Genomic DNA, 26,360 nt, shown 5'->3' on the forward strand with positions numbered 1-26,360 from the left:
CCACTGGTCCTGTTAGCTAAGGATGATGGGAGTTGTAGTTCCAAAACAGCTGGAGGGCCAAGTTTGGCCATGCCTGCATTAGAGTAATGCTGGCCTTGGACCAAAAAAGCAGAAACACACCAACTCCAGAATACAGAATATTCTCAGTTCTTAACACCACCACATTGGGGCCAAAACTGGCTAGAAATGAAGCTGCAAGGAATAATCAATTAACTGGCTGGATTAATAGATTAAAACCTATAGAATGACTAAAAAGGTGTCACATCTGAATAACTGGGCATGTGAGAGAAATATTAATATATTGATACAACTATTTCCTGGTGCAAAGTGTCACCTTACCAAATGCATTCGCCCCACCCTTTGTTTTCTTCTGAGATGATTCCCATTATGACACACATCACCATTTAAAAAATATTTTCAGCCATATTTAAATGTATACACAAATTTAACTGATCATTAAATTTTATTTAAAGAGGCAATAGTCCTTTTAAAAATTAAGAGTTTGAATCCATCTGCACTGTGAAAGAGCCAGATTTAAAAGAAACGTTGACATTGGTTTCCAAACGAGCACAGTTGGCTTCAGTTGCTGTGGTTTTTATTTATAGTAGGAAAGCTGTAGCATTTGCATCCTGAAGGGCAAATTATCTAAAGATTAGCAGATAGACGTTGAAGGGGAGAAAAACACCTTTATGCTTCCTTTTACTCTCCATCAAATAAAGGAACTAGGATCTGTCATTGCTGCATAAAGGGCACATCAGTGCACAGGTCAATCCTCACTTCTCCTTTTAAGCATGGAGAAGTATGTGTATGCATGAGATTAGAATTTTGGCAAATTAATCTACCAATTAAATGCATTATAGCTTTCACTCCTAATAAGCATCTGATATGCATGGAAGCTAAGATACAAACTACAGCACATTCTAGTTCTGAGCTCCCCTCTAATCAGAGGACCACCCAACACAGATTTCCCCCATAGCTGGCAATGCACTCTTTTTTCTCCAGAGTTACATACTTTTAATTTGTGGACCTTTTAGCAATATCAAAATTATGTAAGTCCTACCACACACTCCAGTATGAAAAGCCAAACGCCTACCAAACTGAATTGCTCAGTGATTCCATGCATATATTTTTTTTTACCTCATCATCACACCATGCAATTCATGAGTATGTAATTATTAGGCTCCAGGAACGCAGCCCCATTTTGTTTCATTTTTGCTTTCATGTCTATTTTCAGTCCAGTAGAATCTATTAGAATAGGAACTCATGAATCCATTCATTTCTCAAAGCTGCATTGGGTTATTTAGTACTTTAGGAGATCAGTGTGAACATCACTTGAAGAAGGTAAAGTAAATCACTTAAATAATGTTCTGCAGTTTCCAAATGGTGCTATGGACCTTCATTTAACATCTTTGCTTGCCAATTCTCCCTGCAATCTGTTTTATCAATTTCAGAGCACAGCTTATGCTTGAGCAAGTAAACAGGTTGCACAAATGTGCCAACAATTCTAATTATAGGGATTTTTTTTTAAAGTGTACAGTTAAAGCCAGAAACCGTGCACAGTACATCACCATCAGCAGATAGTGAATTTAGTTGTTGATATGGCTAGCTGTGGTCTAAGAAACTTTCCAGTGCAATTTCCCTACAAGAAGCATATTGTTCTTCATATTTACAAATACTGTATGTAACTCTCAGAATGATAAACAGAAAAGCACACACACACACACACACACACACACACACACAAATGCAGCATTTCTGAAAATGTCAAATACTAAAAAGACATGCTGAGGCTAAAAATTCGGTGGTGGGGCAGAAAAACATCTGTTATCTGGGTTTGATGGGAGTTGTAGTCCAAAACATCTGGAAGACGCTAGGTTAAGGAAGGCTGGCTTATACACTTTGGGGAAATGAGTCCATAGTGTAAAGGAATATGGGTGCCAACTTAAATAAAATATTGGGGAGGTAGGTAAGCCTCATCCTGCATAATTGATCACATGACATGGTGCGCGCACACCATTTGAATAGCAATGCCCATCAGCTTGAGGGAGAGGAACACCCCTTGGCCCCTAGGGGTTGGCTCCTATGCAAAGAAATGTTTTCGGTGCTCCCAAAGGCTTGTGCAGAGTTTTACTCTTTCTTTCTTTTCATCCTTTCAACAGCAGGTCCCTCTGTCATAACACAAATAAAAAAAAAACAACAATTTCTCTCAAGCTTCTCAAAGTGGTTTGCCATGTGGGCTGGGGTTTGTCTTTCAAGAACCACGAAGCCATTTGATTTCATAGAGCTCATTGCATGATTCACTGGATGTGGCAAAGCGGATTGTGGCCCATGAAAGCTTACGCCATATTGGAGCCAGTGTGGTATAAAGATTAAGATTGATGGGCTAGGACCTTGGAGACCAGGGTTCAAATCCCTGCTCAGTCATAGTCTCTCAGCCCAACCTGCCTCACAGGGTTGTTGTGAGGAATAAATGGGAAGAAAGAGAACCATATACGCCAACTAGAACATCTTAGAGGAAATGTGGGGTATAAATGTAATAAATAAATAAAGGAGTGTTGATCTTTACTAAGTTTTACCCTGTGATTTGTTATTTGCCTTCAAAACAGCTTTATATTCTCTTCATTAACAACTTAACAGATAGCTTTAGAAACAGGTACATATATGTGATAAGAGATTTCATTTAAAGGAGTGGCGTGGAATTATACAACCATCACAATTTCCAGTACTGACCTATGCCCTTTGACATCTTTGAAATTAAATTATAAGGTGTGCCTTCAGTCTGTGTCAGCAAAGGAAAACTACCTAACAACAATGCCATTTAGCCCAAATTCTTACCTATTGCCCAGAGACAGATAATAGGCATGCTAAGTGCAAACGGATGCCATTTCCCCACCACCAGCACAAGGACAGTGTTGTCTTACCTTGGGCCAGGAGCGCAGGGTGATAACGTCATCTGTGGTTTTGCTACTTTCTCCAGTCAGCAGGTGGAAGCAATCTGATAAGTTCTCCAGTGACTGCCCATCAACAGTACTACATAAGAGCAAACCAATGTTTTTAGGAAACAATCAAGGGTGTGTATGCGTTTGCACCTTTAGGCTGCCTTCCAGAGTAGATATCCTCCTTTTATATTTGTGTTGATTTGTGTTGATCTTTGTGTTGATTTTCTAAACTCATTTCTTACATCAGATTATTATTAAATTTTTATTTATTCTTCACAAAATGAGGAAAAATGGAGACTGAAATATACTTTCATTATGAAAGTATATATACTTTCATTATGAAAGTATCTAACATACCCCGCAAAAAATACCAGTTACAGGGGACAGGGGTGTAGAATGGTCCTGATCATGCAATGTGAATGTACACCAAGCACAGAGACAGATTTGAGGCCCCCAAGTCAGTGTGTGTTCTCTCTCCTCAGCAGAATAGATGTGAATATTTTAGATCTGGAATATTGAAAAAAATAATTTATGAGCATCTTAAATCACACCACACAAATTGAAAAATGCACAGGCAATTTAAAATGGCCATCCAACCATGGAAAGGTGAACCAAAATGTCTAAAACTTGTCATTAAAGAGAAGCAGTTAATTTATTTAATTTTCCTAGAGCAATCCATACAAGACACTGAGTTTGTGACTGCCATGACAACAGAAACCTATCAAGCCTTTGATTCTGCTTCTGTGAGAGCTTCTCTTCAAAGCATTCCCATTCCCACCGACTTCTGGAGGCATTGCTTGCTTGAAAAATTGCATCTTTCAATAGGAGGTTGGCAGGCTCTTTACAGCATACAAATAGACACCCTCTCGTGGTAAATTTCCATCTTGATATGTCATACACTAGCCTGCTTACCATTCATATTTTATTGGTATTTTTCTGAACATCAGGAGACATGAAACTTGATCTCAACCATGGTTAGCATTAACATCAGTGGAAATATGGTATAACACTGATAGCTCTGAAAAGAGAAAGGAAAGGAATTGGGAGGGGGGGAGGAGAAGGAAGGAGCTTATAAACCAACCACACACTTCCCATGTCCCACAGAACTTTCTTATATATTTCTACTCAGAAGCAGTTCCATTGCATTCATTGGAGCTTACTTCCAGGTAAGTGTGCTGCTAAACTATGCATTATTTATTTATTTATTTTATTATTATTTAGGCACCACTCATCTAACTGGGTTTCCTCTCCCACTCTGGGAAGCTTCCAGCAAAATATAAAAACACAACATCAGATATTTAAAACTACCCTATACAGAGCTGCCTTCAAATGTCTTCTAAAAGTTGTATAGTTATTTATCTCCTTGACATCTGATGGAAGGGTGTTCCACAGGGTAGGTGCCACTACGGAGAAGGCCCTATACCTTGTTTCCTATAATTTCACTTTTTGCAGTCAGGGAACTGCCAGAAGGCCCTTGGAGCTGGACCTCAGTGTCTGGGCTGAACAATGGGTTTGGAGAGGCTCCTTCAGGTATACAGGACCGAAGCCATTTAGGGCTTTAAAGGTCAACATTTTTAATTGTGCTTGGAAATGTACTGGGAGCCAATGCAGTCTTTCAGGAAAGGTGTTATATGGTCCCATTGGCTGCTCCCAGTTACCAGTCTAGCTGCTGCATTCCAGATTAGTTGTAGTTTCCAAGTCACCTTCAAAGGTAGTAGCCCCACGTAGAGCACATTGCAATAATCCAAGCGGGAGATAATCAGAGCATGCACCAGCTGGCTTACCAGATACCTGTCCTGGGCACAGAATTAACCTGCAGGTGTGCATTTGTTCTGGGTTCAATGTTATAGTCTGAACTTACAGAATGAGCTCCTCTGTCACCCTCATTTATTTCTGATCCGAGACCTCCATTATCACTCAAGAATCTTTTACAAAGTGAAGCAAGTATGATATTACTGAAGCATTTAAGTAGTAAGTCAATCCTAGCTACAAATAGGAAATGTTGTTCCTGTATGAAAATTTAAATTTTATTATTTTTATCACAGAATGTTGCCCCATTCACTTAGCTTATTTACTGAGTCCAGATTCTCCTTCTCAAAAAGTATTCTGGAAAGGTTATTTAAAAATAGGTACTTACAATACCAGTATGCCTTTTGCAGAACCAGTCTTTCAGAAAGCTGTATGCAGTATGGGTAAGAATTAGTTATTTAAAATAATAATAATAATAATAATAATAATAATAATAATAATAATAACCCTTACCTTGTGTGGTGGATGACCCTTGCTCTGAAAATCATGGTCAAAATTAAAGGGTTCAGGAACTCAGACCAGACCAAATTTCATAATATCATACACAGACTTTACTAAAACAAGACTCTACAAGAGAGAAAAACTCCAAATATTCACACAGATTAAAATAGCTCAGAAGGTTAAAAAAAAAACACACTAACTTATTCAGCTAATTAACATAAATGCTTACACTTAAGCAATGGAAGAAGATGCTGTCAAAAGCCCCAATAGATGCTGACCTTGGCTGGTTAGCTACCAAGAGCTCCCATCAATCCAGGTTTTATGGGAACTTAGACCATGGGCGTTCACCTATTCCACCCAAATACCTTGTGACACAGGTCTTGAAGCCTTAAAGGGAGGCAGCTGCATGTAAGCTCATTATTTCTGAGGTTCTAACCCATTTCCATAAACCAGACTTAAAGGAGCGAATCACTACACCTTCAGAACTTCACAACAACACATCCCCCAAAGCAAGATGCAAATTGTGGAATGCAAAATCATGTGAACTACATGGCCAGAAGTCTTGTTTTATAGTCCTGAGCAGTATAAAGACTATTTGCTGTCAAAAGAGATGTGTTTTAATTTGTCCCAAAAACCAAATGGTATGCATGCTTGTTTGGGAACCAATTATTTAAAATCAACCCTTTTTCTTGGCAATTTCAATCATGTTTTAGTCAATACAACTTAGCTGTGTGGTATACCTAAAGGCAGTTAAAATAAGAATTAGATGAAATAATATATTGAAGTCAATTGCAAATGCACTATAAGGCACCAGTTTTGAGTTTTGCATACCAGATGCAAGTAAGACAAACATTGCTACAGAGCGCTTTGTAACAATAGCAGATAGCATGGCTGGGTGGAGGCACTTACAGAAGGACGAGGTGGAAAGGAAGGAGGTGTGGTGCAAACGCACTGGCAGGGGTGCCAGATTAGCTCTGGCTTGTGCATTTTCACCATGTCCCTGCTGCCTCGCCTCTCCCATTTCTGGTAAGCAGTAGTGACTTACCTACCAGGAGGTCAAGGAAGCACTTGTGTCCATTTCTGCTCTCCAGGACACCAGGGGAAAAAATTCAAGTGCACTCTGGAAAATTTTCAGTGCAGATTATCCTAATCTGCACAGGATTCTTTTTTCGAAGAAAACTCACATCACTGATTGAGCATGACTCACATTACATATTAAAGCCAAGAGTTATAGACATGGCAAAGAGAAGCAAAACCATTAAAGTAATTCTGCAAGATGAAGTTACCTGGAAATTTGGTTTATTGCTTTTATCCTGCACATTACATGAAAGCAGAAAGGTGCCTATTTGCAAGAAATTGTTTCTCTAAAGGAATGAATATTTTGTAAACAGCATGTCCACCTTTAATTGGTATGGAGAGGGGAAACACACACCACCATTGTGCTGCACAAGCAACACAAAGCTTTGAACTCAGGCACAACAAACACAAAAGCATAAAACAATTCCAGTCCCCACATACATACAAACTCACACCTGGAAACATTCTCTCGGATCCAACCATGCCATTTCACTTGTGCATCACGTTTCTGATCTACTATCAATGGGCCACATACGTTACTAATTTGCTCCTGAGTCCTTTTCAGTCTTTGCAATTCTGGTGTGTCAGTTACAATGCTGAAACCTCTTCCTTTGCTTTCCTCAAAGTCACGTTTGTATTTGACCTATCAAACAGAAAACAGAGAAACGTTATTTTCACTATATACTACGCCACCAAATGAAGCTTTGGGTGAACAAAATGCTGCCAACACCTTAGCACATCCTACTTTCATTTAATCAATGGAACAGTTTTACCGCAGGCATTCTTAGCACGCAGAGCTGGTTGATCATGAAGAAGGGCAAAATAAACGATGGCCACATCATCTGCATACTACAAAATTCATCTAAATGTCTCTAGCTGGTCATGGCAATATTTGGGTCTAGAAAGGGCACCTGAAGCCATTCATGTTTTATTAGATACTATGGTAAAGCACAGTATTTACTTCTTCCAGGTCTCCCAACTATGCTAGACTTCAACCAATATTGGTCCGATTCAACAGCATGTATCTCGATATACACTGTCCAATATAAGGATCTAACTGAAATCAAGGGAAGTTACTTTCTGATTCATTAGTGATCATTGTTTCAGAGGATGAACAGCACCGGATACATCCCACTGTATGTAACTGCTTCAGGAGAAACCAGGTTTTGTGTTCAGTTTAGCCACATGCCAGATGGAACTCTTAGACAGTGCAAGAAATGGTTGAAATATTTCAGAACATAAAGGAAAGCAAAAGTAAATACTATGGCCTTGTTGGCCATGGGTGTAGCCAAGGGGGGCAGGGAGGGGCAACTGCCCCCCAAATCAATAAAAATACATAGCAAACAGAGGTTCTGCCCCCCCCAATACTGGCTACGCCCATGTTGTTGGCATAACTCAGTAAGCCAAACTATGGCTTGCCTGGACTGTATGATCATGTTGGTTCCCAGAAAGGTGCTTGTACCTGCTGTGCCCCTCTCCAGTCCTTTTAGCTCAATACAGTGTGGTATAGCTGCTAAACCAAGGTTTGGCTTAACATACTGTCTGAACCTAGGCTCATGGTTAAGCTCCCTCCTTCTTAACTATGAGATAAAAGAACCAAGGAGGAGCAGAGCAGTTGCAATCTCCTCCCCAGGAACCCATGACTTCATGCTAAACCATGGTTTGGAGTAGAATTCTAAGCAAATTTTAAGCAAATGTGTTTTGTATAACCCAATACTTGCAAATCCGATAAAACTCCTCTAAATGAGTTCTGTGAGCTGAAAACCTCACACCAACAGAAAACAATATTGTAAAAAAAATGGCACCTCCCTACTATAAGCCCATTTATGTTCAAGACAAAAGGCTTAAGCATTTCTGAATAATCAAAAGCAATACGCTTGCCCATAACTTGTGGTTCCTTCATTCACTTTTCTTGACATTTATTACATATAAATGTAACATTATTTTATTACACTTATATACGGCCCTTCAGTCGTATATAAAGGCCCTTTCATCGCAGGAAAGTTTACAGTCAACAGAAAAATACATAACAGAATAGCAAACAAAACAACACACACACACACAGTTTAAAAACACAGAGATTGTTTAGTTAGCCAAAGGACTAGAAGAGGAATGTTTTCACCTGGCTCTAAACATATTTCCAGCTCTTGCTTTGCACTTGTGGTACATTGTTTGCATCAGCCTCACATATTTGGGGGGGCACATTTTTCTTGAATTTTAATTCCACCCTTGTATGCAAAATATTATTAACAAAATATATGCACTACAGTCACTAAGTAAACTGATTATTTAAATTTTTTTTTACAAAAACCTACAGCTGCCGCAATAATCACAGAGGATAATATGATGCATCGCCACCAAATGGTCAAGAAGTGGGAGGTTCTGTATCATGTAGTTAACTGGGCAAATCTCCCTGTAAATGTTTCTGTGGCCATTTGCAAGGGTTTTGTTGGATAAGAATGGAGAAGCTGTTATAATTAAATGACTGGCAGTTAAAGGATAGGGTAGGTTCAAATTCTTTAAAATATAGAAGCAACAGTAATTAATGGTTGTACAGCATTGCCTCATTTTTCTATGATTTCTGAAAAGGTCAAACAAAAATAAAGAAGTAATGATGACAAAGGTTGATGCAGCTGAAATCTATCTGGAGCAGTGTATAAAAAAACCTGATATCCGAAAAGGCCAGGATAAAGAATCTTGAAGACAAAATATAACACTTCTTTTTACCTTGCCCATTTCCAAAATACCAAAAGGTAAGCATATAAGATGTTTATATAACTCAAGGCTTTGAACCCATACAGTCATTTAGTGTTACACGTACAAGCCTTGAAATTATGTACATGCCCTTCTCCTGCTACTGCACATCTACAAGGAAGACACTGGAAGCTTTCATTTATGTTGTCTGTTAACCATAGTTTATTGTGATGTATCTGGAACAGTGGTTAATATTAACTATGGCTTAAGGCAGGCTGGGGAACCTCCAGCCTGTGGGCTAATATTAGCCTGCCAGAGAGTCCAATTTGGCTTGGCAGGCTGTTTTCTGCAAACCACAGCCATTGGCCCATCAGATTGACAGGGCAACCCAAAGCATGTTTATTTACTCATTAAAGAGTACGCTTAGGATTGCAGCCAAAGGCAGCCCACAATGCCAAACTGGAGCAAACTGAGCATCTTTAGTTTGAGCGAAAAAAAGAAATAAAGATGAAGGTATCGGTTTTGCTGTAGTTTAGTTGTAACCTTGTATTGTGTTATATTGTTTTGTTGTGGGAAACAAAAAAGGTAACCCCTGCTCATGCAGCTGAATATAAAATGAAGGGGAATGGTGGACAAAGCATTTTATTCAAAAAAAAGAAGTGTTTCAATGAACTATACTACTAGAGACACCTAATGTATGCATGCATGTATCTTCACTTCATCACTGCCTAGGAGCGCATGTGCGTGCATACACACACACTAGTTTATTAAAGCTAAGGGAAATGGTGTGCATTAAGGATTCAGGAATTAAGAACACAAACTTCCATAAGCTATACCTGGAAGGAAAGAAACAGAATGACAATATAAGGCATAGGCAAACTGGGATTTTCATACTTTCTCCTGCATTCCATTGTTATTTTGGATAGCCTTTTACAAACAGTTTGCCTTTTATCTGGTCTCCCTCTCTCGTCACAAACGTCCATGGACAGGAGATAGCATATCTGGCACCAGTGACAGACCAGGTGGCATCACTCTCTGTCAACCATCTGCTCTCAGTTTCCTCTTGGTCAAGCGTACCAGTACCAAATGACATTGAAACTGCTATGAATCCATTTTTTTAAAAAAATAAAATGTAAAATGCAAATACAGCCATTAAAAAAGAAAGAAAGTGGGAACATGGGACCAGTGACAAGACAGAAGATGGCCCTTTGTTATAGTTGTGAGATTGAAGCAGAAAACACTCTCTAGTTTGGTATTTAACAATTTCGTGTTATAGACATGAAGTACTGTGATTTCTGAATAGTGTTCATGCAACTGAGAAAGCAAGAAAGAGTAAAGTTTACATCAAATGTTCTTTCTAAGCAACAATTCTTATTGTCACATGTGAAACACTCAAGCATTGTGTCTGATTCAGATAACTGAAAAGATAGCAGCATATCGCCGCTAACGCGAGGTCAGTACATATGTCTTCATCTAAAATAGCCTGAGCAAGCTAATGGCAGTGTCTGACATTGTCCACCTGCAAACCTTCAGTTCAAATTGCCTAGAAGTGAAAGACGAAGACAGTGGACATTTTTTAAGGGAGTCTTGAATAAAGCTAAGCTGCTCTGTGTCTTATCAGTGCCTGGGATGGGAAGAACATGAATGTCACTATGAGTTCCATGGTTGAAGATAGGCAGGGTAAAAAAATGTCCTAAATAAATACTCCTTGCACAGAGAGGAAACACTTTACCTCACTGTGGCACTGGCCGCATTTGGGCATTCATCGTCAGCTTCAGGCAAGTGCCACAAGCCACGGCCACATGCTCCTCCCTCACCACTTCCCTCCTCCCACTGCATGCAGGTTCAGGTCAAATATCCTGGCTTGAATTAAGCCAGAGTTCCCTGCAGAGTTCCTATGCAAATTCTGAACTAGGTGGATTAATGTCAGAATATTCTACAGAATTGGATAAATTAGAATAGGCTATTGCACATTAGAAATACACTTCCATTGCATTGTGTGGAAGCACAGCCTTCTATTCCACAACACATGGCTTTAATCTGAAGCATAATAAAGGGCTGAGATTAATGGCATGCATGAATGGAATACAGGAAGCATAAATCACAATTCTTCTGTTTCCACATTTGATTAGCATCGGAAAGGAAGGAACCCCAATCCTATTTCTATCTGAATTACCCAGCAAAGGGACTGGTTTTGAAGTGTTACGGGGTTTCCCTGAAAATATAGGGAAGAATCATTTTGTTTCTGAGATAGTTTTAAAATTTGCCCTCTAGTAGACAGTTGCATATTTTCCCCGTATCAAGCTTAGTTAGTTTTATTTTCATGTTTTAAACGTTCAGGTAAACCAAATTATGCATCTTGTAGGTGGATTTTTTTAAAAATGAGTTACTTCAGCCTCTCAAAATATACAGGAAGTTGTTTGTGTATTCAGACAGTGCTGGTCAGGATACTAAAAACTCTACTAGAGCTAAACATCTGCAATAAATGTTCATCATTTCAAAATGAACTAATCACGACAGAACAAAAAATCAATAGCTTTTCAAACCAAGCATTTCACAATCAGTTCCAATTAAGCTTCACGCTGCAGCGTAGAATATATTTACCTGACATGCTCCTTTGTTGTTTTGAGCCATGCTTCAGGCAAATTAAGCACTACAAAATTAGGAAGTCTCACCAGAAATCAATGTTTGTCATTTAATATTAATGACATTCAGGTGTCCTGACTTTTTTTTTTTTTTTTTTGAAAATCAGCTTTTTTGAAAATCATACCAAATTTCAAGTTATAAAAAATATGGACTTCTTTAGTAACTAAATATTTTAAAAGCCTAGAGGAAGTCAGAACCTAAATGAGAAGCAACAAAGCAAAAGTTTGACAGACACACAACCTTCAGAGAGGGTGGAGGGGCAAATATTGTTTAATAGAGAGGAGGGCCATAGCTCAGTGATAGAGCATTCGCTTGAATGGAGGGGGGGCCATGTTTAATCCCTGACATCTCCAGGTAGGAATGGGAGAGACCCTGGTCTGAAATCCTGGATAGCTGCTGCCTTTCAGTGTAGACAACACTGAACTAGATGGAACAATGGTCAGACTCAATATAAGGAAGCTTCCTGCATTATGAGAACACCGCTTACTGAACCAAGATAAGACAAACTTTCCTCCATCAAGCAGGCAAGAAGAATTTAATTAGAAAGCTAGCTACTGAACCTGACAAATGTTAGGACTGCACACTTACATGGAAATAAGCCTCACTGAACTCAGGTTGGACAAACTGAATAGAGTTCTTGATTGCATAGGGCTACACACGCATTAAGAGCCCCTTTTGTAAATTCATCTGAACGTGTGAATGGGGCTGGCTAGTACAGTCTCACACCCCCTTACACACACTGAGAATTGTCGTGAAAGGGCAGTCATCCTTCATATAATTTTCTAGGACAATGTTCGATTCAGTTGTGCCATTTTGTTCCTGCCACTTAAGATATTTGTAGCACTTCATACCTTTACCGTTTTTTGTTGTCAGTAACACCACCTTGGTTCATACCTCACCCTTTTCAAATATAGTTACAATTGCACATAACACCTGAATATTTTGACTAACATTGACAACACCACTAGTGCAGATTAAATGCTGGTATTTTTTTAATTAATTGTAGATTTGGAAGGGGATTCAGGGGGTTGTCTAGTCCAGCCCCCTGCAATGCCGGAATCTCAGCTGAAGTATCCATGACAGATGACCATCCACCCTCTGTTTAAAAACCTCCAGTGAAGCAGTTTTGCTGCAGGTGTAGCTCTGTACGTTCTCAGGCAGGAAGAGGACATGACACAGGGATTGCAGGTCACTGCAGCAGTTCCCTCATCATCCATGTCTCTTGGTCCTACGTACACTGAGAGAGCACTCTGAGTTCCCCCCTCAAACTCCTCCACTAAACAACCACTCATAATCTGTAATTGACCAAATTTATTGTTTCTTATTTTACACTATTCCCTACTCTGAGTAAAACTCAGCTGAATACCATCCTGTGCCTCATTAAGATAATATTCTCTGCAAGGCTAAAAAAGGAACACTACAAAAGATGATTTAGATAGATTACCGCACATAAACTTATTTCGCTGCCTTTAGTGAACATATGAAAGTCCTCGAACATCTGTGTGCCATCTTTTCCTCTGCTTTGCTCGAATTCCTTACAAAACAAAACAAAACCTTTCACTAAGATGTGACTAGTATTAATGACGAGTTGCATCCTAGTCAAAGGAATAAGCAACTCAGGCTGTACTTGGAGATTTACAGGACTTGATCAAAGAGTAATGCAGATGTGAAATTTAGATTGTGTTAGGCAATGAAGCACTTTCTGCATGATGCATAAAATGCAGTAAATTATTTATGAGCCTAGTACAACAAATCATTAAAAATTAAACTGTAATTGACGCTATAGGTGAAATAATTGAATAAACAGGTAAACACTTCATTTGCTATTATTTATGAAGTCAGGAGAATATGAATTCTTAGATGCATACATGTGGTGCAATTTAGTCCACTGCAGGCACATGCGGATTCCTGGGGGCTCAGCATAGTTCTGCTCCCCCATCTCACCGGTGCATTCTTTCATATATGCATACAAATATGCAGGCAGGCAGCAGTTGGGAGCCATTAAGACTTCTTCTTTGGCGATCACTTGTAGCTGAATAAGATTGTCTTCCATAAACATGGTTTTAACAATGAGTCCGTAAGTGACTGTGGAGGCCAATTCTGGATCCACACGTCCTTCCACAGTGGGGACATTGGTTTCCGGGCAGGAGTCGATCACGGTGTGGTTTTGCCAAGCGTGCTTTCCTCTTAGCATGTTTCTCCCTTGCGTTCGGAGTTCAAGTGTCTTCAAAGCCCATGACACCTTTGGTAAAGGCTGTTCTCCAACCGGAGTGCTCACAGGCCAGTGTTTCCCAGTTGTCAGTGTTTATACTACATTTTTTTAGATTTGCCTTGAGACAGTCTTTAAACCTCTTTTGTTGACCACCAGCATTACACTTTCCATTTTTAAGTTCGGAAAAGAGTAGTTGCTTTGGAAGACGATCTTCAAGCATCCACACAACATGACCAGTCCAACGAAGTTGACGTTGAAGAATCATTGCTTCAACACTGGTGATCTTTGCTTCTGCCAGCACACTGATATTACTTTGCCTGTCTTCCCAAGTGATGTGTAATTTTTTTTCAGAGACACCATTGATGGAATCTTTCGAGGAGTTGGAGATGGCGTTTATAAGTGGTCCATATTTCACAAGCATACAGTAAGGTTGATAGTACAATAGCTTTGTAAACAAGCATTTTGGTTTCCCTGCAACTGTCCCAGTCCTCAAATACTCTGCACTTCAATCGGGAGAAAGCCGCACTCGCAGAGCTCAGGCAATGCTGGATTTCGGCATCAATGTTGGCCCTTGTGTAAAGATAACTGCCTAGTAGGAGAAGTGATCGACATTTTCCAACGTTACACCATTGAGTTGGATTTGTGGCGCTGCAAGTATTTTGTACTTGTTGGTTCAGCACTTTGGTTTTTTGGATGTTGAGTGATAGGCCAAGCTTTTCGTAAGCTTCTGCAAAGATATTTAGGATGGTTTGGAGGTCATCCTCTGAGCATGCGCACACTACGTTGTCATCAGCATACTGAAGCTCTATGACGGAAGTTCCAGTAACCTTACTCTTTGCCATTAAGGCAACCTTTGCCCGGCTTTTGTTCTCCACAGTTACCATAGCTGTGCTGGCTGCAACTGACGGGAGTTGCATTTCCAAACAACTAGAGGGCCCCAAGTTGGGGAAGGCTGAATTAGAGTGAAGAGAAGGCCTTCCCCTCTTCACTTGGTGCAAGTTACTTGCACTCTTGAGCATGAGTAACTTGTATCAAGGCAAGAGGCAGGCTGTTTTAATGAAGTGTAGCAAGTGCCCACTTTGGCCGCACATTCCCAGGAAACAATGTAGCATGTGAACTAATTGATCACAGATTTAGGGAAACCAAATTCTCCTGATCAGGGCAGCACTTTTCATTAGGCCAAAAGCAGTTTGATCATTTAAGTAGGACTTCAAAAAAGCCAAATATTAATGCTTCTCCATATGCCAAATGCTACAGGGAGCTACCACTGAGAAGGCTCTGTCATGCATCACCGTCAGCAAGGCAACCAGGTGACCCACAACCAGGCAACCTCCTGCTGATCATCAGACCCAAGGTGGCTGATATTGGAGAAGATGTTTCTCCCTCCTCCTTCCCATGACACCCCATCAAGAGTACAATCAGTGGGGCCAAGAAGGGTCAGCAGCAAGAAAGGGTGCTCCACCCGAGAGATGACTGCCTCAACCAAGGAAAGTCCTAGCATCCCTCCTCAGGTGGAAAGGTCCCTCTTCCCAGGAAGTGGAGCACCTGCCACTGGGGCAAGTCAAATGGCACCTTAAATACTCATAGACAGCTATGAGCAGGACCCTCCTCAGCTTGGACCTACCCCAAGTAGTCAAACAGTGTTTCCATTATCAAAACAACAACAAAAAGGGTATCACAAATAATTGAATAGAGCTCCACCCCCCCACCCCCCAGTAAATTCAAATTCTTATTGCTCACACAAATATGTGTCTCTGTCTTGGAACATCAAGTTTTCACGTGTGAGAGGAAAAACAGCAATGTGTGTTGTTTGAACTAACCCTTGGTCTCACACCATTGCGCCTTTATTTTAGAATAATGGATCCCAATTGCTAAGAACAATGTTCACCACATAGGCAAAATAATTCACAGCTTACCTGACTTTGCAATTCACTTTGTTGTTTCAATCGGAGGTTTTCGGGTGTGTCTGCCACTGTAGTAAAGGACTGCTTTGGGTAGTGTCTAGAAGAAGAAGAAAAATAGTAATGAAATTACTTTGGAGGTAAGTATGTTTGGTGCTGGACTTCTGTACAAGCAAAGTAAGCTACAGTTTAAGGCCACAGATTATGACAGTCCTCTTTAAAAAAAAAAAAACAACCACTAAATTTGAAGTTTTACATAACTGGTTAAAAAATAAATAGGTTTATTGCAAGACATATGTTTTAGTTAGGTTTTTAGTTGCATCCTCACCTATGTATATATGCAAATATAAAACTACTTTTTTACTGTCCTTTCCATTAGAATCATACACATTTTGGAGGTAATACTATGGGACCTATTAAAATTGACATGGCTTAGGGCCCCAGTATGTCTGTTATGAGCATTGTGATATCAGCTGTGCTTCAGTCTCAAGGGGACTTGCAAACTGAAATTTCCTTTCCTCGAATTGCAACTTGCCTCCAGTGGTCTCTAAACAGAGGACTGCAGGGATGCAGGCTGCTGTGCAGCAGCCTATGATATAGAGCAAATTGTTTAACTGTGCATGAGCAAGGGACTCCATAGTTCTCAGTTCTTGCAAAGAACACTGCTGCACAGGAGAAAGGAACAACTAGAGTTGGGCCATATCTTCAAAAATAAAATATTTATGACTCTTTAGATCTTAGTGTGGTTGTTCTTCATTTTCAAACTTGTACAGAACATGAAATGCCTTCATTTAAAAACATGCCCCTTCTTCAGAATACTGATTCAGCATCAATACAATATACACACTTCTTCACTGTGGAATCTATGGGTTGTTGCCAGAGGTCCAGGGCTTGAACAAGAAATCTCCAACATAACAGTTGCTCAGCCCTTGGGCTTCTCTGGGGAAGCGAGTGGTAAAGGGACAGACCTTCCAGTCAAACAAGCTGATTCAGATTCTATAACAGCTTAGACATCTTGAGATTAGAGGAGAGCTATGCTATCGGAAGGCGGGGGAAGATGTAAAGGCAGCTTTTTCTCACTGCAAGCTGACTATGGCAACCCACTGAGTGCTGGCTGGCATGCAGCAATCCTGGCAAGGACTAGTTGCTCCAAGTAAAAATGCTGCAGGTTAATCAGTAGGAAGTTGTCTGTTCAGGTTTTTCTATCCAGGCAACCTTTGTGAGTCTCCCACTAAAATGCCCACCTCTCTTCAATTGCTGATCACTCCTGTTTCTAGTTTCTTGCTTTCACCAAGCTCTGGCCATTCTATCTGCCTTGGTACCTCTTGGCACCATCCTCCCCTTTATTTACCCTTTTCTTGTGAATCTGCCTTTGACAGGTGATTACCCTTATTTCCTGCTGCTGGAGTAAATCTCATGAGCTACAGTCTAAATTTTGGATCTTGGTTCTGCTCATAGATGTGCCTTTTGGCTTGACAACGAAACACTGATTTAACTGCCCTGAGCCTTGGCTTGCTTATTAGTTTTGTTTCCAGCACTGAGCAAGCAAAATGCTCAAACCATAATTTTGTAAATATGCAACAACCATTATGAAACCGCCAGTTAAGCCTCCAGTAAACTCATTCAAGGGAAAATGAACCTGAATACATGCTGCCCCCCCCCCCGGGTTCTTGCTACTCAGAGAATTTGAACATGGGTGACTTGTTTTCAAAAGCATGCAAGCACATGTTATAGCAGGCACCATTTTAGAAGAATCTCTCACACACACCGCAAAAAAACCCCCATGAAATATCTCTACTTACGCACTCTTCCTCCAGGTTCTTGCATTACAATTAACCATTATAATTTTTTCCTACCTACTTAATTTGGGACTTCTGAATCAGTTAAAATGTTAATTCAGCCTTCCCCAACCTGGTTGTCTCCAGATGTTTAGGACTACAACTCCCATTAGCCTCAGCCAGCACAGATGTACTGACTAGAGTTGATGGGAGTTGTAGTCTAAACAGCTGGAAGGCACCAACTTGGGAAAGGCTGGGCTAACTGATGAATCAGGTAACGGTTGCAGCCATAATATGCACCCATAGGGTTTTACTCCAGGAACTAACGAACTAGTGAATCTTAAAGTATCTCTCAGGATATGAATGAGCAGGGGGTGGGGTGGGGGCGTTGTTCATGAAAGGATGAGTGGAAATGCTAGAAAACAGACACAACCATGTAAATTGGGGCAGGGCAGAGAGAGACAGAAACAAATATGTACAAAGTTAAAGGAAATCAGTACCGTTCCCATAAGCTACTAGGGTTTGGCTTGTGCTACCTAGAATGGTTGCTACATGGTATGAACGATGTGGTTTGGGGCAAGTAACCTTTCATTCCTGGTGAGCACACAGGTCACAACGTTTCACTATCTTGATCACCACCTCATTTTGCATACAGACTGAGCCACCCCTATTGAGCAGTATACAAAGGGTTCCTGGCATTACACAGCCCCTCCACCTCCCCCAAAGGTCAACACTATTAGTGCCAGTAGTGTCAGAGTATTGGCTTACATAAGTGGAAAATATACTCAGCAAAAGATGTGCTACAAAGAACAGCAACCTACTCAGCATCTCTTCCTCAGTTTTAAACAATATGCCTGTCACACATTAAATGTTAAATACTGAGTCATGTTCTACTTGTACAGCATCGCACATTCACAAACGTGTGAACTGACAGTTCTTATAAGGTTCCCCACTCCCACCTGCTCACAGTTCTTTTCTGAATTACCTATATTAAAAAATGAAAGAAAACAGTTTGCCACACATACTTGTTTGTTGAAGCAAGAGCACTGTCAGGGCTTTATTTATAAATCTTCTCAGGATCTTAAGCTCCAGTCGGAAAGAACAGAGACTCAATTTGCTAATGTAAAAGCTGTATGACATTTAGGTGTCAAGTTTTGTGTTGTTGTTTTTTCCTCCCTTTTTGCCTCCTGGCATCCCAATTAGTCATCACATATTTGTTGCAAGCAAACAAATTCAACCTCACATCAATGTACGCGCTGCAGTACAGTGTCCCTGTAGAATAATTGGAGCATTATTTACTACAGACAAATGTGAAAGTTCCATGCTGTCTATAGTTCAACTACTGGAAATAATCTAGTGACGTAACACAAACAGAAATGGTACAGTGGTGGTCAGCCCGGATAGCTCAGATAGTTAGAGTGTGGTGCTGATAACACCAAGGTTGCAGGTTCGATCCCCTTATGAGACAGCTGCACAGTCCTGCATTGCAAGGGGTTGGGCTAAATGATCCTTGGGTCCCTTCCAACTGTACAGTTCTATGACCCAGCCACATTTTGTGTCTGCCTTACAGTGCAAAGGGCACATCCAAAATTTCAATACTGGAAGAGACACAAGCATGGCTTCTCTCATCCAACAGCCACAGACTGCCATTAAAACTGTACCTAGGGAGAAAGCAATAGGGACCCAGCTTTTTTCAAGATGGTGCATTGACTGAAAAACAATAAAAGGAATGTTATTTGATATTGTGCCTGGCTCCTAGTCTTATGTAGGCAGATGAAACAGGTGCAGAAGATGTCTGTTAGGAACTTATGCTTTCCCAACTCTCTGCATGCACCATGCGGTAACATGCAACATGGCTGATATACATGTACATCCAATTTCTGCAGTTTTCCCTCCTCAACTGTATGAAAAGGTAGAATCTGGTATTTCAAAGAAATCAATTTTGAAAAACTGGAATGAAAACGGTGGCAGTCCTCAAACTATTTTCAACTCAGCCACTTCATAAATTATGCAAGTATATGTAAATGTTTTTATAAGATTTGGAAGCCACACAAAAGCTGGCTTCTGGTCGGGGAGGCAAACACTTAGATGACTTCTAAATATTATAGGAACTAATATGTAGGCAAATGTAACGAATGAAGCAATCCTCCGGAAAACAACTGCAAATGTCCTTCACTACTTGTTAGTAAAGAGTGTTGAGAGTATTAAATGTTTATTTGGTCTTACAATATCAGTGCATAGCAGGAAGACATTCAACCACATATATGGGAAAACTCCCTAAGAACACAGCAAATCAAAACACATGCAACCTCAGTCAAGTTGATGCCACTCTGACTGGTTATTAAGCAACCTCTCCATACACACCCTCTTCAGTACTTGACTAACACTGAGAACAGAATTAACTCTTAGATTGCAAACCGAACCATCTCTGCTGTTGCACTTCCAAAATGCCCTACTGCAGTGTTTTTCAACCAGTGTGCTGTGGCACCCTGGGGTGCCTTGAATGATGGTCAGGGGTGCCATAGGCAACACTGGCCTCTGTCCCTCATTCCTTCCCTACCTTCCTCTGATGCCCTCTCATGTCTCTCCCTCCCTTGCACAGCTGTTTATTGCAGCAGCTCTGGCTACAAGCTCCCCAGGTGAATGGTGCCTCTGGGGCTGACCAGGGGGTGCTTCCCAGGCCCCTGTGGGGCAGTGTGAGAAGGCACTTTTCTTTGGGGTGAGGGGCCAGCTCAGACACCAGGAGCAGTAGTTGCAGTTGCCCAAAGGACTCCCAAGGAGCGTGGAGCAGAGAGGAGGCTGAGGGAACACTCCACAAGGGAGGATGTTCAAAAAGGGGTGAGTGGCTGCTGGCTCTGCAGGCAACAGGTGACATAACTGGGCTCCTGAGCCCCACAGGGGTGCTGCAGAAAGAATATGGTTTGTCAAGGGAACTGTGGACCCCAAAAGGTTGAAAACCTCTACCTTACTATATTATGCCCTAGTTTTGCAAGGGAAGAGCTTGGGCAGTTTTTATTTTTCTGTGTGCCGGACATGAAGCTCTCTTTAAAGTTAGAATTTCTCTTTGAAGTTCAACTGATGTGCTTTCTGCTGTGTACTCTGCTCTTTGAAGTTCACCATCAAAATATTTCTGATAGTAGAAAATTAGTAAGATGAGTTTTGAAACAACAGGATGCTGTGTACCCAATACTAGACAACTAGCAGCAAATAATTAGCATCCAACCCTTGTTTAATTAGATTGAGAATAAGCAGGATGAGAGGGTGATTATAATTCTGCAGAATTAAATAAACAAATACACCTCGCTCTCTTTTTCAGAAGCAGAATATGCAAACACTGTGTTAAAATTGAGGCTGCTTTTTGTAGTGACAGAGCAAATGAAAAGTTGCAAAGCAAACCCACTCTATTTAATTTTTTAAAAGAGTCAGCGCTGGACGAAATAGAAATAGTTATCTTGTTTGCTTTCACTTATATGCTAAAATTGAAATGTTGCAACGAAATATTCATAAAAAGAAAAGCTGATTATTCTTGCTTTTTGTGTTTTCGGTAAAACAATAGGGGGGAAGAAGAAGAAAAAAACCTCCTCAAACACTGTTGTAAACAAGAACAATACATAGAAGTCGCATCAACAGTAGCAGAATTATTTGTTGTTTGTGATTGGTGGTAGCAGCGGGGGGAGCAGGAAGAGGCCAGATAAAGGTAGCAAGAAGCAGGGGGAAATGAAAAGAAATAATTTCCCACCTACTGCATCTTTTGTGATTTTTCTCTGTATCCTATATTTAATAAAATATGTAAACCACTAAACATAGTGCTTTTAAAACAGTATTTCAATTACAAAATACTACCTAATTCCGTAGCACAGCATCTCATAGGACTGGTTCGTCCACAAGTTGTTGTCATACATAATGTTTCTTGTAAGAGAGACAAGACTTCCTTTTGGGCCAAATACATGAATGCAGACATCAGTGTTACTATGGACTAGACTCCCTCACTTCGCTGTATGGAGCAATTACAAGGGTTCTGGTAGTGGTGGTGTGCTTTCGTGTGTACACATGTGTAAGCAGCTTATGAAAGTGGTTTTACTCGCTCTCCTCACCTGAAGGCCCATGTTTTGTGTGCTTGTCATTTCAGAAAAGGATTGTCTAATCCTGCTGGTTATGTCATCCACAGAAGTGTCTTTCCTTGATTTTCTTTGAAGAGGGGAGGTTACATTTTCATAGCTAACAGACATTGTGTTGTTTTAATAATTCACATTTGATATGCTATTTCTAAAGGAATACCTAATCTGCAATTTATAAACCACAACTGTTATGCTGATAAAGAGCAGCCTGTGAGTGGATAGAATTCTGGTTTGTTTAGCAATGTAAACCAGATTGTGCTATTTTGAGGCAAACTTTGATGCCATTCAATTGAGTTTAACAGCCATTGTCCAATGCATCCTTTACGTCACATCATTCCAGCACATTCTGAGGGGGAGGGACACGGCCCTTGCTGCTGCTTGCAACTTTTTTGTGTGATGGGCACCTTTTTCAACAGGATGACCCTAGAGTAATGCAACATCCAGTTGATCTTGAAAAAAAATATGCAGCCACAAGGAACAGTCACATCAACCTGTTCTGCTGCCGCCACCAAATTACATTTTTAAAAATGGGGTAAAGAACATAAATGTGAGTGACGAAGTGAATAAACAACCAACAAAAATAATTGAAGTCTTTTCGATTAAATGGACAGAATAGCAGCACACAAAGAATTATTGCACACCTCTAAGAGGATAGAAAGTAAAAAGGGGAAGAAGAATAGGCATTTAGTTCAATGACTTTAACTATGTGTTTGAATCCCATGGTTGAGTTTCTCCACATCTCTTTTTAAATTGCTTAATTTACCAAAAGAAGACATACAGGGCCAGCCCTACCATTAGGCAGAGTGAAGCAGTTACAGTTGCTGCTGGGAATGAGGAGCAGCGGTGGCAGAACACAGAGACACTCAAAATCACCTTCTGCAGCTTTGAAAGTAACAATTTTCAGTGGTCCCAATCTGGATCAGAACTGCATAACTGCTGGTTTGGGGTTGGGGTGTTTTTAATAAGACCTAGAAAAATCCATGTACAGAATTCAGATACACCTTTAGAATAGCATCTAGTCTGAGGCAGGAAGCTTCCTCACACCACTGGTCCATCTAACCTAGTATTACCCACACAGACCGGCAGTGGCTTTCCAAGGCTTCAAGCAGGAGTCCTTCCCATCCCTACCTGGAGACACCACAGACTCAACCTGGGACGTTCTGCATGCAAAGCATGTGCCCTACCACTGAGCTATGGCTGACCCTTAGTCTTAGTGACAGTAAAAGAGGATGGTGAGGGGACTGTGCCAAAAGCTTCATAGAAAATATTGGTGCGGAAGGTGTCCCCAAGCTTCACAGAACTGGAACATGCCACCCCTAAGATTGTTTGGAGCCTGGCCCTCTGTCCATAGTGTTCATTACAGACAATAAAACTTGTAGCAGTATATCTTTTCGGTACATGTACTAGTCAAACTCCTGCTGTGCTCAACACAAAGGAAAGTTTACCAAATGAGAAACACAGTTGCTTTAAAAGGGTGTGCACCCACTTTCTAAACTAGCAGTAGACTGTTCTAGAGAGCGATGACGGTCTTCCGGAAGTTTCAAAGAGCTCAGTTCAGCCAGCTGACATTCCCAGACTGGCACTAATGCCAACGCTCCATTAAATTGTATTCTCATAAAACCTTTCAAAAGGTCACCTTGCAAGTTCCCACAATAAGCCTGTGGCTGGGAAGAGTTGCTTTTACATTAAGAACTCCTGGGCACTTGTAATGGAGTCCATAAACTCCAGCTACCAAGTTTTATTATTTATTTCCTATTTATTTGATTAGCTGTGTCATACTCTATCCTGTGGGCTGAGAGCAGCTGGCATCAGTTTTTGTTTTTGTTTTTATTATATTTTTATTCTCCTTTTCATATAATTTATTGTCTCCTAAAGCAATTCAAATCATTCATATATATGCATATACACACAAACACAGAGAAACTCTTACAAACTAGAAAGCATACCAGGGAAAGAGAGGGGAAGGAAAAGGAGAAGAGGGAGATCAGTTCTTCAAAGCCTCATGTTTATTACTTTTGTCCCCAAGGAGCTAACAGTCTAAGCAATTACAGCAGGCTGGTCCAATATGCAACTCTTGAGGCCTTTCTTGGCAGCCCTCAGCAACATTTGACACCATTCCCCCAGCCCTTGCGCTGCCTTCCCATAGCCAGGTAAGGTAGGCGTTGGTTTGGGGGAAGGAGGGGTGAGGGTTCTGACAGGGTCCCAGAGTCCTCCCCACCCCTACCTAAAGCCTAGTTGGTGCTTCTCCAGCTGTGGGAAGAACGTGGGAGGGCTCTAGGAGATTCAACTCCTAAATGATCTTCAAGGTCCCTTCCAACGTTTATAATTATATGTAGATGGTATTGAGTGCCAGTTGAGTACTTGGAAAGTGAAATAGCAGTTTCAGTTGCATAGACTCCACGTGTCTATACTTGAACCGAAAAATCTGGGCCTTAGGCCTACCCCTGTGCCATCCAACTCCAAAGCACTGGTGAAGCCTGAACGGACCACAATGTAAGATACCACAATATGTCCACATTGCCTAAATAATGCATCTGTTAAGGGTGCAGTCCTTAAGAGTTGCATTTTCTTGGTATTTTGGAACTTGAGCAGATATAGCAAGCCCTTAACAAACATGTTAAAACTGAAAGTTGTTTTTATTTCTGTTTTGTTGTTGTTAATTGATCAAAATAATATGGAGGACTAAGCAAAACAAAGTTGGCGTGGTAGATATGTAGGTTTGTTGCCAGGCTGGCTGTTTTCTCATTACAATAGGGCAAACCCATGGCTGCAAAAAGGTCTGGAAGCAAAATACATAAAGAGTTTAGGAATGTACACGTGTGTATCAGTAATTGTCTTTGGACAGAGCTTGGGGGTTAACTTCAAAATGGAAATTTCCAAAACGAAAGGTACAAATATCCCTGCCACAACATTTTCTTGACCCTTGGACACTCATTTAGAGTGAAGAATATCTGTGCTGCCTATTGCTATTCCCACAGCAAGAATGGAAATCTGACAATGAGTGAAATTTGGAGATGTGTGACCTTGTCAAACTTGGCAGTCTAATGACTCACCACACAGCTCTCTCTGCTCCTGTTCTAACTCTGGCAGCATTTATATTTCTGCATGAGTGACACCTTTATATGATGGAAGAATTAGTAAAGATTTGGGAAGACTATCCATGTTCTGAGCCATTCTCATTCGTCATTTACAAAAACAAATATTTGGGGGAGGGATTGTTTCAGGCGAAAGCAATTCCCTATCATTGCCTCTGTCTATTTTAAGACCTGGTGTCATTAAATAAACTGGCAGAAACAGGAAATCAAGCCACACATGTTTTGTATAAAAGGACAGGCCTGCTTTTCTAAACTATGATTACTTCCAAGTGACATCTCCTATACGACGAAACATAAACTCCTTATTTTGCATAAAGCAATTCTATGGTACACTGTGTACTCAAAACAGTTAATCACATCAAATACACATTCTCTCCCTGCCAGTGAGGGCAAGAATAGATTTATAGATCAGTACATGCCATTCATTGATTAATGCATCATAATAGTCCCTAGGGGAGTGTCACAGATCTGATATCCAAGTTTGACATTTGCATGTGCACTTGGCTTTTTTAGAGTTACCAGTTAATTATTTCAGCCAGCTTTTCCAATTGAAATGCACAGAGTTACCTCTAACAACTGTCGTTTCAGACAGTACCAAAAAACCCAGATATTTAATTCCTATGATTCAATATGGTCTGAATACTCGTGTCTCTCAAGTAATACCTTCCCCTCCCACCCCCCAAAATGGAGTTAAGCACAACAACAAAAAATTTATTTATTTATTCCTCCAATTTGTAGACCACTCTTTGTCTCATGAGGTAGCCTCCAATTTGTAGACCACTCTTTGTCTCATGAGGTAGCCCCAGCTACCCAATGACAGACATACTGGGGACCAGCCAGGGCATAAAAGGGAGACAACTCATTCCAGAACAGCTTGTCCTCAAAGGTTTTCTGATGTTTAGGTATTCTTGATTCTCCACATATTTTGGTATTAGTAGAGTTTCCTTAATCATTTGCCAATTTCAAAATATTTGTTACAAAGTCAAATAAAAGCTTCCAAAATCCTTCCAGTCTTTCCTTTTGTTTTTGTTTTTTTAAATATTTTTTATTGAGTTTTCACATTTTATAGACATACACACACACAAACACAAAACACAAAACAAAACATATATAATGTTCATTACCCTCTTTCCTTGACTTCCCCACATCTCTCCTTCCCCCATTCCAATTTCAATAGTTAATTCAGCAAGTTATTTCCTCTTCTCTCTATTATATTTTTGTCCTCTGTTCTTAATATTTAACATCTCTTGTTGGGCTCCAGTTTACTTATCCTATTTTTACACATTAGCTCCTTTCTCTAAGGTCGTCCTACCCTCTCTCCCACGAAATCCTCCCACGTAATATTTAATGCACCGAAATCCTCCCTTTTTATTAAACAATCCATATCAAAATTAAAAAGAACAAAAATCATAAATTTTTACTATTCTACTCTCCCCCTCCCTCCCTGGCCCGGTTTCTGTCCCTTCCCATATCACTATTCTAAAAGAACAGTTTCAGCCCGGGTTTCTCACATCCGAGGCTCTCAAGCCCCAGTTAGTCTTTCTCCATCTGTTTTGTTGCTTATTGGCCTTCAGTTCTCGAAGGAGTTGTGTCCCAAGTTCCATCTTCTTTCCTTCCACCAAAGTCAGTAGCAATTGCTGCCAAGGATCT

General features: G+C 40.5%; 1 protein-coding gene and 1 long non-coding RNA gene across 10 annotated transcripts in view; one reads left to right on the forward strand and one right to left on the reverse strand.

The window, feature by feature from the left end:
• NEBL (nebulette) overlaps positions 1-26,360 on the reverse strand; it is a 131,444-nt gene that overhangs the window by 64,231 nt on the left and 40,853 nt on the right. For 7 of the 9 annotated variants that reach the window (XM_081931579.1, XM_081931577.1, XM_081931578.1 and 4 more), the window contains exons 1-2: positions 3,318-3,447; positions 2,922-3,030 (exon numbers count right to left, since the gene is read on the reverse strand). Coding sequence is in view for 2 of the 9 variants with exons in the window: in XM_081931576.1 (XP_081787702.1) it covers positions 6,802-6,909; positions 15,735-15,819 (193 nt within the window). In the remaining 7 variants the exon portion in view is untranslated. Of the gene's footprint in view, positions 1-2,921; positions 3,031-3,317; positions 3,448-6,801; positions 6,910-15,734; positions 15,820-26,360 lie in introns of those variants that run through there. The other 2 variants (XM_081931576.1, XM_081931584.1) reach the window with 1 other exon arrangement.
• LOC309353467 lies at positions 3,605-10,704 on the forward strand. The gene is made up of 3 exons (XR_014161882.1): positions 3,605-3,810; positions 8,856-9,019; positions 10,237-10,704. It is a non-coding gene; the product is annotated as an uncharacterized lncRNA (long non-coding RNA).

This window comes from Podarcis melisellensis (assembly GCF_964234715.1).
Source record: "Podarcis melisellensis genome assembly, chromosome: 12".
Lineage (NCBI taxonomy): Eukaryota > Metazoa > Chordata > Lepidosauria > Squamata > Lacertidae > Podarcis > Podarcis melisellensis.